Here is a 16,405-nt window from a genome sequence, read left to right as displayed (position 1 = left end):
TTATTAGATAAGTGATGGTTAGTCATGTTTAGGTTAGTGATTATTAGATAAGTGATGGTTAGTGATGTTTAGGTTAGTGATTATTAGATAAGTGATGGCTAGTGATGTTTAGGTTAGTGATGGCTAAGTAAGTGTTGGTAAGTGATGGTTAGGTTAATGATGGCTAGGTAAGTGATGGTTAGTGATGGCTAATTAAGTGATGGTTAGTGATGTTTTGGTTAGTTATGGTTAGGTAAGTGATGGTTAGTGATTGTCAGTGTAGTGATGTTGAGTTTAGTGATGAACAGAACTCAGTTCTTCATCACACCAAATATGGTGGATGTGTGTGCTTGGTAACTCTTTCCTCGTGGAGAAAACCAGGGATTTGTTTTGGAGACGAAGAACTTCACAAGCCGAAGATCCCACTTGGTAGAAGTGGTTTTGAAGAAACCTTTGAGAATGTTAAAGAAAGTGGAGCAGGCAGCCAGCCGGTTGAAGTGAATAACACAGAGAAACACTGTTAACCCCTGTAGTATTCTCATCATAACCACCCACGGTGCTTCCCATCGCTCACTGCTTTCCTCTCCACCTTCTTCTCCATCTTCCTCTTCCTCCCACACACACTGTTCACCTGTTCTCTGCCCCCCCATAATGCTGTTGTATCTCCACGGCCTGCTGCTGATCTGAGATCAAAGGCAACACACTGCTGTACGTATTCTGGAGCAAAAATAGGGGAACTTCAACCTGGTCATTATGAGGGTTGAGGGTTTTTTATGCTACCTATTCCGATCTAACTATTCAAATCCATAATCAGACCGATTCTGCTATATTAGCCTTCAATATGTAATACATATGGATATATAATGTATCTTAGACAGCTATACAATAATATAAACACCTTAAAGCAAGTGAGCCCTACTCCTACCATCATAAAGTCCTGCATGCTGGTCCTGGACCCCTAGAGGAGTCCCTCAGTCAGCTGGTCCTGGACTCGTCTTGTCTAGAGGAATCCCTCCTCTCCTCTAGAGGAATCCCTCCCCTCCTCTAGAGGAGTGCCCAACACGGCCAACACGTTCTGAATGAGTTGTGGAGGTTGACAGACTGGTGTTAATGTACAGTGGGAGATGAAGAGGAGGAGGAGGAGGACATTGCATCGATACATCGCTCTGTTGATTAGTTGGGAGTCAATATTCTGCTCAGCGCTGTCAAAGTTGGAGTCAAGTCAACGTGGAATACGACACAGTACACTACAATCAATGAAACGAGTCCCTTGAGAAACCGACTGTCTCTGACAGTCTGTTGATGAAGTAGTTATCATGACGTCATCACGGTGTCACTGACATTCCTTTCTACACAGTAAAGTGTCGTTGAACAAATGACATCACGGAACTGTAACTTATTTTATTTATATAACCGAATAAGTAGTTTGATTTAGTAGTTGTTTTTTTTAGGGGGGGGGGGGGCATCTGCCACCCCAGCGCCCCCGTTGACACGCCGCTGCTCCGACGAACCCGGCCGCGTCGGCGCAGTGCGTCGCTCCTCCTGTGGCGGAAGTGTCTGCAGACAACCGGAGGACCGTCGCCCTGCTCGGTAGACTGAAGTTAGACCGTCGCCCTGCCGGAGTTCCCCCGTCGCCCTGCCACCCTGCACGACAGACTGAACTCCTCTCGGCTCCTCCACCTCCTCCACCTCCGCCTGGTCCTCCCGCCGGAGACATGAGGCGGAAAGAGAAGCGTCTGTTGCAGATCGTTGGGCTGTTGGTGGCGGCTCTACTCTTCGTGCCTAACGTGGGTCTCTGGTCCTTGTATAAAGACCGGGTGTTTGACAGCTCGGACCCCGTGGAAGGACCGGCTCGCGTCCCCCAAATCCAGGTACCCGCCGTTTATCTGTTATAACCCCCTTTACACGTCTCCTTCAGACCCATCAGACCCATCAGACCCCCCCGTTACAACCAGTTGCTATGGAGGGGAGGCGGGTCTGTACACACTGGGGGTCTGGGTCTCAACGACACCTTCATCCAGCCGAGACCAGGGCACAGTTCGGTTAGAGACAGCCCCGTCGGGGACCAGACAGCCCGATTAGAGACCAGACAGCCCGGGTAGAGACCAGACCGGTCGGTCAGAAACCTTACATTCCAGTTGGAGACCAGGCGATAGCCCGGTTAGAGACATTCCCGTGTGAGACCAGACAGACCGGTTAGAGCGGTTAGAGACCCGGAGACAGCCCCTGTTAGAGGAGAGAGAGCCACGTCACACCGAGTATATGTCATGTTGTTCCAGGAAGTTCTTCCAATTGGTTAGGAAATCCCCCAAAAAAGTTGCGACCGCACTTTGGGGAGAGGGGAAAGTGGCGGGTGTTGGCGGTCCACACATTAACTACACTAAACTAAAGGCCTGGTGTGTGTGTGTGTGTGTGTGTGTGTGTGTGTGTGTGTGTGTGTGTGTGTGTGTGTGTGTGTGTGTGTGTGTGTGTGTGTGTGTGTGTGTGTGTGTGTGTGTGTGTGTGTGTGTGTGTGTGTGTGCGTGCGTGCGTGTTGTTATGATGGTCCCAGCTGAAAGGTTCTGGGTTTGATCCCTGTAAGCATCCTAGAGCAAGATGAACTGTCTAACCCCTACCTGCTCCTTAATGACCTGTCTCTGTACTGTATAACCCCTACCTGCTCCTTAATGACCTGTCTCTGTACTGTCTAACCCCTACCTGCTCCTTAATGACCTGTCTCTGTATCCCCTAACCCCTACCTGCTCCTTAATGACTTGTCTCTGTACTGTCTAACCCCTACCTGCTCCCTAATGACCTGTCTCTGTACTGTCTAACCCCTACCTGCTCCTTATTGACTTGTCTCTGTACTGTCTAACCCCTACCTGCTCCTTAATGACCTGTCTCTGTACTGTCTAACCCCTACCTGCTCCTTAATGACCTGTATCTGTACTGTCTAACCCCTACCTGCTCCTTAATGACTTGTCTCTGTACTGTCTAACCCTACCTGCTCCTTAATGACTTGTCGCTGTACTGTCTAACCCCTACCTGTCAGTCTGTTGGATAAAGGCGTCTTCTGAATCACTCAAAATTTGTTTGTTCACACATGTACCACACCTAGCCTCTAGCTTCTCATGTGGAGGTTTATTTACACACACTCTCTCACTCACTCACTCACTCACTCACTCACTCTCTCTCTCACTCTCTCACTTTCTCACTCACACTCACAATAACCCCTCCTTTCCTATGGATTATATTGGACCTAAACTTTGAACCTTGCGACAGAATCAGTTTACTGGACATCAGTCATTTCTCAGTATTTTATGACAATATAATATTAACTTATTATATAGATTATAATAACATATTATATTGCAATTTAAGAATATACTTTATAACAATATAATGACAATTTAATATTAACATATTATATTACAATATGATATTAACATATATTGTCAAATATTATTGGTATATATTATTTATTATTAAGTTAATAATACACATGATCTCCTATAGGAGGTCATATGATCACCTATATGAGGTCACATGATCACCTGTAGGAGGTCACATGATCAGCTATAGACCTATCCTTGGTCAGTCAGTGTGAGGGTTCAGTTGGTTCAGAGTGAGAGTTGAGTGGGTTAATTGTGAGGGTTCAGAATGAGGGTTCAGTGGATTCAGAGTGAGGGTTCAGAGTGAGGGTTCAGAGTGATTGTTCAGTGTGAGGGTTCAGAGTGAGGGTTCAGAGTGATTGTTCAGTGTGAGGGTTCAGAGTGAGGGTTCAGAGCGAGTGTTCAGAGCGAGGGTTCATTCGGCTACAGATATAAATATGTTCCTCTTTAAAGGTAATTTACCATTTAAAGGTCCCCTGACATGCCACCAGGTGTGGTGTGATTAGCCGTTACAAGCCATTTTGGAAATCTGCCCCTTATGACATCACAGGTGGGCCACCTAGATGTGTGACGGATAGATGAGCAATGTTTGGTACAGTCCACTGGGTAGGCTGGTAGACTGATCTATCCAGCACACATCTAGGTGGACATGCCCACTTTCTGCTCCTTATGATGTCAAAATGGGTAGATTTCCAAAACGGCTTGTAACGGCTAATCACGTTATGGACCTTTAACGTCCATAAAATTTTGAGATGAGTCCTCTGCGGCGGTGTTATGACTTTATATACTCTGATTGTGTCCAGAGTCGGGCTGTTGTGTTTTCCGTATCTGACCTCACGGCTTTGGTACTGCCATGATAATCTTCTGTGTTGACCTTTGGCCTGTGAAACTTAAGTAACCCTTCAGTTTCCTCGACCGGAAATGGGATTTTAATCCTGTGAGAATCTGTCCAAATTCCTTAGAGTGTAGCATCACTAGAGGAGGAGGAGAGGGAGGAGAAGGTGGAGGAGGAGAGGGTTAAGAAGGGGGAGGAGGAGGAGGAGGAGGAGGAGGAGGAGGAGGAGGTTAAGTCGACCTCCTGGTAGGTAAAAGTGCTTGAGTAAATAGCTGTTTGTTTTGAGCTCCGCCTCCTCTTCCTCCACCTCCTCCACCTCTCCTTCCTCCAGACAAGGCAGGCCTTGATAGGTCGCAGCCATGGAGCGTACTGAGCGCGTGCAGTCGGCTGCTCCGTATTCCAGACACAAGCACGGTGACATCAAGATACGAATCCTGGAGGAGAGAAACCAGTAGTACTTTACAATAATAATAATAATATAATAATATATACCAGACCCAAGGTCAGATTTGATTATGATACTATTAATAATAGAACTAGAATCCTGACCCCAGGTCAGATTTTATTATGATACTATTAATAATATAATTTAGAATCATGACCCTGGATCAGATTTTATTATGATACTATTAATAATATAAAACTTAGAATCCTGAACTCAGATCAGATGTTATCATAATACTATTTATTACAATAATGTGGAAACCAGACCTCAGATCACATGTTATTAAAACTATTAATGATAGTGTGGAAACCAGACCTCAGATCACATGTTATTATAGTACAATTAATAACTATAACATAGCATACCATATTCTACAATGAATACGTCACCATGTATTCTACACCTAATACAGCAACATATATCCTACACCTTTATCATACATCAACATATAATCTACACACCTTTATAATACACAAACATATATGGTGAGCCACTGAGATGGTATCGTAAGTAACATATATCCATATATTGTACAACTATTGTGTCTCACTATCAATGACCGGACCTCCACAAATGCAGGTGAGGTCGTAGTTCTGGGTGGAGCTGGCGTAAAAGATAAAGCACATAATAAAATGTGAGTACTTCAGATAAATATTGGCTAATAGGTCAGTGAAGGCTTCACTGTATCTTTTGAAAAGTTGGATTATAAACTTCAAAGAAAAGTCCACCGATCTGATAATTTTTGCACCAGTGTGTTTTCCACTGAGATTGTGTGTACTTTTTGTACTTTATGCATATAAACACACCAGACTTCAGACACAATCCCTGTTGGGCCTAGCCTCCCAGGCCCAGTTAACACTAGTTAACTCTCACAGGGTTTATCACTGTCTAGTTGGTCTGGTTACAGAGATAGTCTAGTAAACACCAGTTGACCCTGGTTAACACTAGTTAACACTAACAGGGTTTATCACTGTCGAGTTGGTCTGGTTACAGACATAATAGTTAATAGTGCTGTGGGGATGGGGTCATTGCCATGGTGATGCTTTTGCTGTGATGATGCTGTGGCTGTTGTAATGATGGTGGTTGCCATAATGATGGTGATGTTGTCATGGTGATAGAGTTGCTTAAGTGACAGTGGGGTTGCTTTGTTGATAGTGTGGTTGCTTTAGTGACACTGGTTGCTATAGTGACAATGGGTTTCTACAGGGACAGTTGGGTCGCCATAGTGACGGTGGGGTTGCTATAGGGAAAGTGTGGTTGCTATAGTGACGTTAAAGTGTCGCTGACCTCCTCCTTAATCTGGCTTTCAGCAGATTACCCAGCAGCATCTGGGGCAGAGGGATGAGGTCATGATGCTGTAATCCACCACTGCCCCCCCCCCCCCCAGCCAGTGGTTTAGGGTGTATTTCTGTTTGAATGATGTCATTAACTCCAACCAGCGCCTGGTGAGGAGAGAACAGGTTTGAAAGCTGCTCTCCCAGCAGCCAGTGGGCGGTCTGAACGGTTGAACTGTGCTCCCAGGTGCTACTGGGGGTTAGAGGAAGAGGAAGTGTGTTTATCAGATTCAACAATTCCACATAGCCGTAGGAGCTTAACCCTTACTGCCTTCTGCTTTAATCAAGCCTGTTAAAACATACTGTGTGTGTGTTTGGCAAGAGTGTTGTGTGTGTGTGTGTATGTATGTATGTGTGTGTGTGTGTGTGTGTGTGTGGGGTGGGGGGGTTCATGTGTGATAATAAGCATGGTGTTTGTGTGTCTGATTGTGTTTCAAGTGAGTAGTAAGCATGGTGAGTGTGTGCATTTGTGTGTGTGTAGTGCATTTGTCAAGTCTCTGCTTAGTTTTGTGTGTGTGTGTGTGTGTTAAATGTGTGCTAAGCCTGGTGTGTGTGTGCTAAGCCAAGGCGTGTGTGTTGCAGGTAGTGAACCGCGGGGGGCCGGTGGAGGGGCAGGACGGTGTGCGGCGGAGAGACTGGCACGACTACCAGACAATCAGAAGTGATGCTGCACGCTCTGGTACACACACACACACACACACACACACACACACACACACACACACACACACACACACACACACACACACACACACACACACACACACACACACACACACACACACACACACACATGCGCGCACGCTCTGGTACACACACACACACACACACATACACAAACACACACTCTGGTACACACACACACACACACACACACACACACACACACACACACCTGCTTTGGTAAACACACACACAGTGTGTTACAGACACATGTTTTGGTATACACACACACTCATGCTCTGGTTCACACGCACACACACACACACACACACACACACACACACACACACACACACACACACACACAGCAGCATAAACACATGCTGAGGGTACATTTATCACACTTGGGCTCATGGTGACTCATGTTATGGAGACACATGTTATGGAGACACATGTTATGGAGACTCATGTTATGAGTCACATGGTGATGTAATGCTTTAGTAACGTACAGGACAGATCTATGTAAAGATATATATATATATAGAGAGAGTATATATATAATATATATTTCCATAATGTCCTGCAGGTAACGGTGAGCAGGGGAAGGCGTTCCCCCTGACGGACGGCGACCGGGTGGACCAGGCCTACCGCGAGAACGGCTTCAACATCTTCGTCTCGGACCGCATCTCCCTCAACCGCTCCCTGCCGGACATCCGCCACCCCAAGTAACGCACGCACCGCACACGCACTCACACATCGCACTCACGCACGCACACATCGCACGCACGCACACTCACGCACGCACTGCACACACAAACGCACGCACGCAGCACACTCACGCACGCATCGCACGCATCGCACGCACACATCGCACACGCACGTTTGCACGCATGTGTGTGTGCACACACACACATGCACGCACCGCACACACAGACATACACACACACGCTGGCACGCACACGCACACAAAATCATCCCTCAATCATCGCCATGCCAGTAGAAACACTAGAAAACCATCCCTGAATGTTTCTTGTATTTTAACACAATAATAATCACATGAGACTAAACCACTGAGGGATGGGTGTTTGTGGTCACACGGTTGCCTAGCAACATGTCTCTCTCTCTGTCTCTCTATGTCTCTATATATCTCTCTCTCTCTCTCTCTCTCTCTCTCTCTCTCTCTCTCTCTCTCTCTCTCTCTCTCTCTCCAGCTGTAAGAGTAAGCTGTACTCGGCCCATCTGCCCAACACCAGCATCATCATCCCCTTCCACAACGAGGGCTGGTCGTCTCTCCTCAGGACGGTCCACAGCATCCTGCACCGCTCGCCGCCCACGCTCATCGCCGAGGTCATCCTGGTGGACGACTACAGCGACAAGGGTACCACACACACACACACACACACACACATACACATACACATACACACACTCACACGTATGGGGTAGGGGTTAGGAGGTAGGGTTAGGGTTTAAATACACCTGTAGTTAACACACCTGTAGTGAACACACCTGTAGTGAACACACCTGTAGTAAACACACCTGTAGTTAACACACCTGTAGTTAACACACCTGTATTAAATACCCACCTGAAATTAACACACCTGTAGTTATACAAGAATAGAGATGTTTATGGTTGAATTAAACCTGTCTGTCTGTCTGTCTGTCTGTCTGTCAGAGCACCTGAAGGCAGCGTTAGAGGACTACATGACTCGTCTGCCGAAGGTTCGGATTTTGCGGACCAAGAAGAGGGAGGGGCTTATTAGGACACGCCTCCTGGGGGCGGCGGCAGCAACGGGCGAGGTCATCACCTTCCTCGACTCCCACTGCGAGGCCAACGTCAACTGGCTGCCCCCCTTACTGGGTTAATATACACCAAATACTACCAGGACACACTAAATATACACCAAATACTACCAAATACACACTATATACTATATATATATATATATATATATATATAATATATATATATATATATATACTACATTCTACCAGAGACACAATGAATAGACACTAAATATATACTACATACCACCAGACACACTAAATACTACCAAATATTCTCTGTGTACTGTGTACACGTTGGGCCGTGAGCTGTAGCGTGTATTCTCTGTGTACTTGTACCTGCGTGGTCCTGCAGACCGCATCGCCCAGAACCGCAAGGCCATCGTGTGTCCGATGATCGACGTGATCGACCACGACAACTTCGGCTACGAGACGCAGGCGGGGGACGCCATGAGAGGGGCCTTCGACTGGGAGATGTTCTACAAACGCATCCCCATCCCCGCCGAGCTGCAGAACCAGGACCCCAGCGAGCCCTTCCAGTCAGTACCAGTACTACTACACACATACCTGTACTATGTATATATATATACACACACCATCCCCGCCGAGCTGCAGAACCAGGACCCCAGTGAGCCCTTCCAGTCAGTGTATATATAACACACACCCTGGTACACACACACAGACACACACGTTTTGGTCCACACATATATACATACACATACACACGAGTATGTGTTTGTGTTTGTACACTTTTATCACCGAAACAACACGGCCGAAACAGGAAATTGTGATGACGCAAACAAAAACCGCGGCCAGCACACGCTTGTTTGGATAAGCGCCTCTGCGCCAACATGTCTGCGGTGTGGGCATATTTCCATATATCTGAAAAAGACCCACGGATCAGCTACAACCTTGTTTTCATCCAAACGAGCCGTCTTTAGCGACGGCTCGCTATGAGACAGCTTCTATGAGCTGTCGGCTATCAGCCGCGAGTTTAGGGACCGTCCGCAAAGTGCAGACAACTTCTATGAGCTGTCGGCTATCATCCGCGAGCTTAGGGACCGTCTGCAAAGTGCAAAACGGAAAACGGTGTTGTTGTTTTTTCAGTGCTAAATAAATATTTTTATACTTTTAATAATTGTAATTGATTTATTCTTTGAATTGCAATGCCTTGATTTTAGTGAGGTTAGTACACAGTCATAGCTATAAATGCAATGGTAGGCCTACTAATAATAGGCATAATAATTTATTTTGGTGTTTCGGTTTTCGGTTTTCGGCCTTGGTTTCCTCATTTTCGGTTTTCGGTTTCGGCCAAGAATTTTCATTTCGGTGCATCCCTAATATATATATATATATATATATATATATATATATATATATCATCCCCCGAGCTGCAGACCCAGCAAGCCCAGTCAGTACCAGTATCTATACTGTGTATATATGGGTATATGTGTATTTATAAATATGTGTGTGTGTGTGTATATGTATGTATGTATATATATACATGTATATAGAGGGTGAACAATGAACAATTGCAATAAAATAATAGCTGTGTGTGTGTGTGTTCCCAGGTCACCTGTGATGGCAGGAGGTCTGTTTGCAGTGGACAGGAAGTGGTTCTGGGAGCTGGGAGGATATGACACGGGTCTGGAGATCTGGGGGGGGGAGCAGTACGAGATCTCCTTCAAGGTGAACACTCATTAGTCATGTGATCAGTCTGCATATCTCAACACTGCAGTTGGGCTCCAAATCTCTAAAGGTCTAAAGGGTTCTGTGTTCTAAAGGGTTCTGTGTTCTAAACAGAGTTCTAAAGGGTTCTGTGTTCTAAACAGAGTTCTAAATGGTTCTGTGTTCTAAAGGGTTCTGGGTTCTCAACATGGTTCTAAAGGGTTCTGTGTTCTAAAGGGTTCTGTGTTCTAAACATAGTTCTAAAGGGTTCTGGGTTCTGAACATGGTTCTAAAGGGTTCTGTGTTCTAAAGGGTTCTGTGTTCTTGTCCTCCCAGGTGTGGATGTGCGGGGGTCTGATGGAGGACATCCCGTGCTCCAGAGTGGGTCACATCTACAGGAAGTACGTTCCTTATAAGGTCCCCGGAGGAGTCAGCCTGGCCAGGGTAACACACACACACACACACACATACACACACACACACACACACACACACACACACACACACACACACACAGGCCCCGATGTGACCTTTGGGCGGTGGAACCTCTGAACTCTGACCCTTTGACCTTGCAGAACCTGAAGCGCGTGGCGGAGGTGTGGATGGACGAGTACGCAGAGTTCATCTACCAGCGCCGGCCGGAGTACCGCCACCTGTCGGCCGGCGACACCAGCCAGCAGAAGGAGCTGCGCGCCCGGCTGGGCTGCAAGGACTTCAAGTGGTTCATGAGCCAGGTGGCCTGGGACCTGCCCAAGCACTACCCCCCGGTGGAGCCCCCTGCTGGGGCCTGGGGAGAGGTACGCCACACACACCCCACTCACACGCTGTGTGCTATGTAGTTCCACTTTGAGATATCGTGTACTATATACTATGTACTTTCATCTAGCTGATATCATGTACTATATACTATGTACTTTCATCTAGCTGATATCATGTACTATATATTATATATAAGTTATCATATATCCTAATAATAATCATGTATCATATATATGTACATCTATAGCTCTATGTGTGTTATATCTCTGTAGTGTACAGCTATAGATCTATATGTATTCAGTGTTTCCCACAGACCAGGTAGCAATATGTGGCGGATTTGTTGACGGGGGGGGGGAGGGGTGGGGGCGGGGGCCGCGCAATTACCAGCTGGCGGAGTTGTTGACAGGGGGGGTAATTATCGATAATAGAAAATGCGCGGATCATTTTCTTTCTCGTGTGTCTCGTTTTTCGCCCGTGCCTAAAACCGCCACTGCTTATAATGCTTACATTGTAACCGCGGGTGGGATTGTTGAGGGGGGGGGAAGCTTTTCTTATTTATTTCAAGTAAAAATAAATAAGAAAAGCGTAATCAATTTGTGGCGCTCGTTGTTCAATCTGTGGCGCAGCGCCACACATTGGCCTATGTATGGGAAACACTGTGTATTCTATCGTACATCTATAGATCCATATGCATTATGTATAGTACATGTATAGCTCTGTGTGTGTTATATCTATGCACTGTACAGCTATAGATCTATTTGTATTATATAGTACATCTATAGATCCATATGCAGTGTACAGATCTAGATCTTTATGTCATCTATAGTACATGTATAGCTCTGTGTGTGTTGTATCTATGCAGTGTACAGATCTAGATGTATTGTACGTAGATCCGTAATGCGGCCAGCGGGATGTGTCTGGAGAGTAAGCACCTGTCCTCGGGGAGTCCCATCCGCCTGGAGGGCTGCCTGAAGGGGAGGGGCGACATCAGCTGGGGCCACGGACAGGTGAGCTCACTTCCTGTCAGCCCCACGGATCCTCTGTGAATACCTATGAATAAAAACGTGTGTGTGTGTGTGTGTGTGTGTGTGTGTGTGTGTGTGTGTGTGTGTGTGTGTGTGTGTGTGTGTGTGTGTGTGTGTGTGTGTGTGTGTGTGTGTGTTAATGCATGTCTGTTAACTTATGTGTATGTTAATGTGTGTGTGTGTGTGTGTGTTAATGCATGTGTGTGTGTTAATGCATGTTTATGTTAATGTGTGTGTGTTTTAATGCATGTTGATGTTAATGTGTGTGTGTCAGGTGTTCACCCTGGGCTGGAGGGAGGACATCCGGGTGGGCGACCCGGTCCACAGTAAGAAGGTCTGCTTCGACGCCGTCTCCCACAGCAGCCCCGTCACGCTGTACAACTGCCACGGCATGAGGGGCAACCAGCTGTGGCGCTACCGCAAGGTACCAGCAACATACATGGTTCTAGTGGCTACCGCAAGGTACCAGCAACATACAGGGTTCTAGTGGCTACCGCAAGGTACCAGCAACATACAGGGTTCTAGTGGCTACCGCAAGGTACCAGCAACATACATGGTTCTAGTGGCTACCGCAAGGTACCAGCAACATACAGGGTTCTAGTGGCTACCGCAAGGTACCAGCAACATACAGGGTTGTAGTGGCTACAACCCTGGGGTAACCGTGGCTGTGGTGTGGTTCCCGTGGTTTCAGGACCGGAGTCTGTACCACCCGATCAGCAACAGCTGTGTGGACAGCAGCCCGTCGGATCATCGTGTGTTCATGAGCACCTGCAGCCCCTCCTCCCCCAGCCAGCAGTGGCTGTTTGAGAAGACCAACGCCACCGTGCTGGACCACTTCGGACCGGACTAGGACCCCACCGGACCAGGACGTGGTCCCCACTACAGATTACAGTCTAGAACGTCCTCATGGATCACACATTCTGGTCTTTGACCAACACATGGATCACACCTTATGATACACACCCGGAGAACACACATTATGATACACACCCGACAGAACACACATTATGATACACACCCGACAGAACGCACATTATGATACACACCCGACAGAACGCACATTATAATACACAACTTGGTACTAGATTAGAATCTAAAATAGAATCCATCATCCAATGGATTTCCAGTTGGAAGAATAGGGAGGATCCTAAACCCTTACTGGAAGATTAAGATGATCAACGACTGGATTACTGTGCTGAGAAAAATAGTCTCTCTCTCTCTCTCTCTCTCTCTCTCTCTCTCTCTCTCTCTCTCTCTCTCTCTCTCTCTCTCTCTCTCTCTCTCTCTCCTGAGTTAAACACATCCTGACATGAGGGGGGCGAGTCAGACTGATTCAGGAAAAGACTTGCGGACACAGTGAGGACACACACATGCACCCTACGCACACACGCTAGAGCTCCACACTCCAGAACACAGACAGTCTGTCAGGCTGCTCGCTAATGATGTCGTGACTGGGGGGCGAGGGCTATATGTGGACGGGGCTGGATTGGTGTTGATGTAAATAAGGATGACATCGTGTTGAAATGATGTGATGACATCATGTTGAAATGATGTGATGACATCATGTTGAAGTGATGACAAGGTAAAACATGACATCATGTGAATACGGTATCATTGCATCACGTTTAAATGATCACGACATCATGGTAAATCGATTATCAAGTCATGTCAAAACAAAGTGCTAACGACACTTTAAATAACGTTGAGGTGGATTGTAAAGCAGAAAGGACTTGTGACCACAAGCTAAACGCAGTGCCTTGATCTCGACCTGAGCTCCAGCTCAGACCACTCAGCTGGGGGTCTCTTTGGGAAATTTGAATATTTGCTATAAAATATTGTCTTTGAAACACAATTCTATATGTCGATTAGTGTAGAGTCCAACCACAACGTTCTCCTTCCTTTTAAAGTTAAGTTCTTCCCTTTTTGAAACCAGTAGTCTTTTCATATATCAGTGTTACATGTTTAAGTATAACATGTCTAACATCTGTACTACATCTCACATGTGTACTACATGTCTAACATCGGTATAACATGTCTAACATGTGTACTACATGTTTAACATGTGTACTATGTCTAACATGTGTAGGCGTTTAGTCTTCAGTAGGGTTTTATTTGTCTAATATATTTATGTTATGTCTCTAAAGTTATTTGCTTTAAAGCTGCTGTAGGTAAGATTTGAGCGTTGTAATGAGAGAGAGCAGAAGAGAGACAGAATTTGAAACTAAACAACCAAAAATCGTCCCCTCCCTCACTACGTTTCTCCGCCAGTAAGAAGTTCTGCATTTCACACACCTGTGATGGACAGGCTAGATGGATTCCCTGAACCAATCGGGGAAGAGACGCCCCGATTGGTCAGAAAAGATCCAGGAGCGGTCTCAAATGGAAATGTGCTCCTCCTATGACACTTTGGTTGTAAGAGGAAGACCATACCAGTTTGGGCCAATCAGGTGGTGCTTGAGCTGTGATAGGGTGGATCTTTCGAGTGGTAGGGGGGGATGGGTGGCTCGTTGGACCAATGGCTGGCCAACAGAAGCGATGCAACTCAACCTTTAAGAGCAGCTGACCAGGTCAGACTGACTCAGAACAGATATTGTCCCGGCCCACTTCACTCACTAACAGCTGACCGATGGCTTGGTCCTTTCTAACAAAGGACTCTCCGCTGACGGCTTTGATCTCTTCCTAAAGCACCTTTAGGGCTCATGTTAGGTCTTTAAGGTTAATTTGATGTATATTCATGTAATGTTTTTAATGTTATTAATTTTTTGTCCATGTTAAGTTTTTGATGTTGTCCACTGGAATCAAAATCAACTCCATATTTACAGCTGAGGGGTCTTTGCACTATCTCTCCTCTTCAGTGATTTTTGATCGGTTGTCAGTCACAAAACGTTCTGCAGTGACTTCCATGCATAGACAGGGTTGTGTTGGGTCAATTATATGCAGTCGTGGTGGAGGGTTGTCTTTGGCTACGCTGGTATGGAAGCTACATTAGTGGCTACGCTTGTATGAAAGCTACGTTAGCTTCTACACTGCCATGGAAGCTACGTTAGCAGCTGAACCGCCTGCGTTTTCTGTTCATTGAAAGTGTTAATATGGGGCCAACGTTGTCTTCCTAGAATAATTAAAGGAGTCTTTTCATGCAGCGATGCTTGCAGCTTTTAGCATGGTAGTTAGCAGAGGCCACCAGACCAGCTGATATCAGTGTGGTAGTTAGCAGAGGCCACCAGACCAGCTGATATCAGTGTGGTAGTTAACAGAGGCCACCAGACCAGCTGATATCAGTGTGGTAGTTAGCAGAGGCCACCAGACCAGCTGATATCAGTGTGGTAGTTAGCAGAGGCCACCAGACCAGCTGATATCAGTGTGGTAGTTAGCAGAGGCCACCAGACCAGCTGATATCAGTGTGGTAGTTAGCAGATGCTCGCTGCTAGTAACATGATAGCTCTACAGGAAGGGAGTGTTTCCTAGCCTTGGGGTCGCTGGTATGCCGACGATGGCTGATGTATAAGCTAAACATATTTGATGATACATTTTTGATTGGAAAAATCGTTTGAAAGGTCTCAAAGGTCTTACACACAAACATACTGCCTAATGATTTGTAGTCCAGAGCAAACTACTAGCCTGCTAACCGCTACTAATCTCCTAGTGACCTACTAATAGCTGAGTGAACTACGACTAATCTCCTGTGATGTTCACTGGGATGGGGATGAGGGGCAGATGTTGAGTGAATCGATGTATGGAAGCAGTAGCACGACGATGTAGGATGTTGGGCAGCCTAATGTTTCAAAACCTAAAGCCTGGGGTCTATAAATATATGTGTATATATCTATATAGATATATAATTATAGTGGTTTAATATATATATAATATAGTGTGTTATATATAATACACTAGATGTGATACATATTATACTGTATTGTATTATATATATATATATATATATATATATATATATATATATATATATATATATATATAATACAGTGTATTAGACATCTTTTACACAATGTATACAAAGCTCATTCTCCTTAACTTTGTTTATTTTAAACATTTATTCTTTTTAAATGTTTGCGTTTCAAATCTTTCTTTGAACGTTTTGACGCGACCTTGTGGTGAATTATTGTTCCTGATGAACATTGTGAAGACGATGCAAGAAATGATTTCTAAAGTCCATGGCCAGCGGTCACAGAAGTGTACATTTTGTATCTGATTAAATAGATGTATTTTTTTCTACTGAACATGCAATTGTAAAAGTGTATTTAGTTATGGGACATGAACTAATCTGAGATGGCATGATAGTTTTGCCTAATATGTAAATAAAAAGGTTTCTATATTTGGAAGGAGGTCTCTGGTCTTTGTCTGGCTGCTAACCCTCGAGGGATCATCTGTTTTATTACATTATTATTAGACTGCATAAGATTATATTAAAATACACAAGACTGCATTAGACTGCGTATTACTATATTACACTATGTTAGACTGAATTAGACTATGTTAGACTATGGACTGCAATAGATTATATTAGACTGCATACGACTATGTTC

At 45.4% G+C, this 16,405-nt stretch overlaps 1 protein-coding gene across 1 annotated transcript; it reads left to right on the top strand.

Annotated features, from left to right (window-relative positions):
* Positions 1-1,557: 1,557 nt before the first annotated feature.
* galnt10 (UDP-N-acetyl-alpha-D-galactosamine:polypeptide N-acetylgalactosaminyltransferase 10 (GalNAc-T10)) lies at positions 1,558-15,104 on the top strand. The gene is made up of 12 exons (XM_084474387.1): positions 1,558-1,850; positions 6,547-6,643; positions 7,214-7,352; positions 7,839-8,005; positions 8,303-8,488; positions 8,768-8,951; positions 9,984-10,101; positions 10,417-10,524; positions 10,656-10,877; positions 11,730-11,846; positions 12,139-12,288; positions 12,556-15,104. Exons 1-12 carry the CDS (start codon positions 1,695-1,697, stop codon positions 12,712-12,714), a joined length of 1,803 nt encoding a protein of 600 aa, XP_084330513.1. The 5' UTR covers positions 1,558-1,694; the 3' UTR covers positions 12,715-15,104.
* Positions 15,105-16,405: the final 1,301 nt, after the last annotated feature.

The sequence above is a fragment of the Micromesistius poutassou genome (assembly GCF_964030765.1).
Source record: "Micromesistius poutassou genome assembly, chromosome: 10".
Taxonomy (NCBI): domain Eukaryota; kingdom Metazoa; phylum Chordata; class Actinopteri; order Gadiformes; family Gadidae; genus Micromesistius; species Micromesistius poutassou.
The sequence above is the reverse complement of the archived record's forward strand: the minus strand, read 5'-3'. Positions and strand labels throughout refer to the sequence as shown.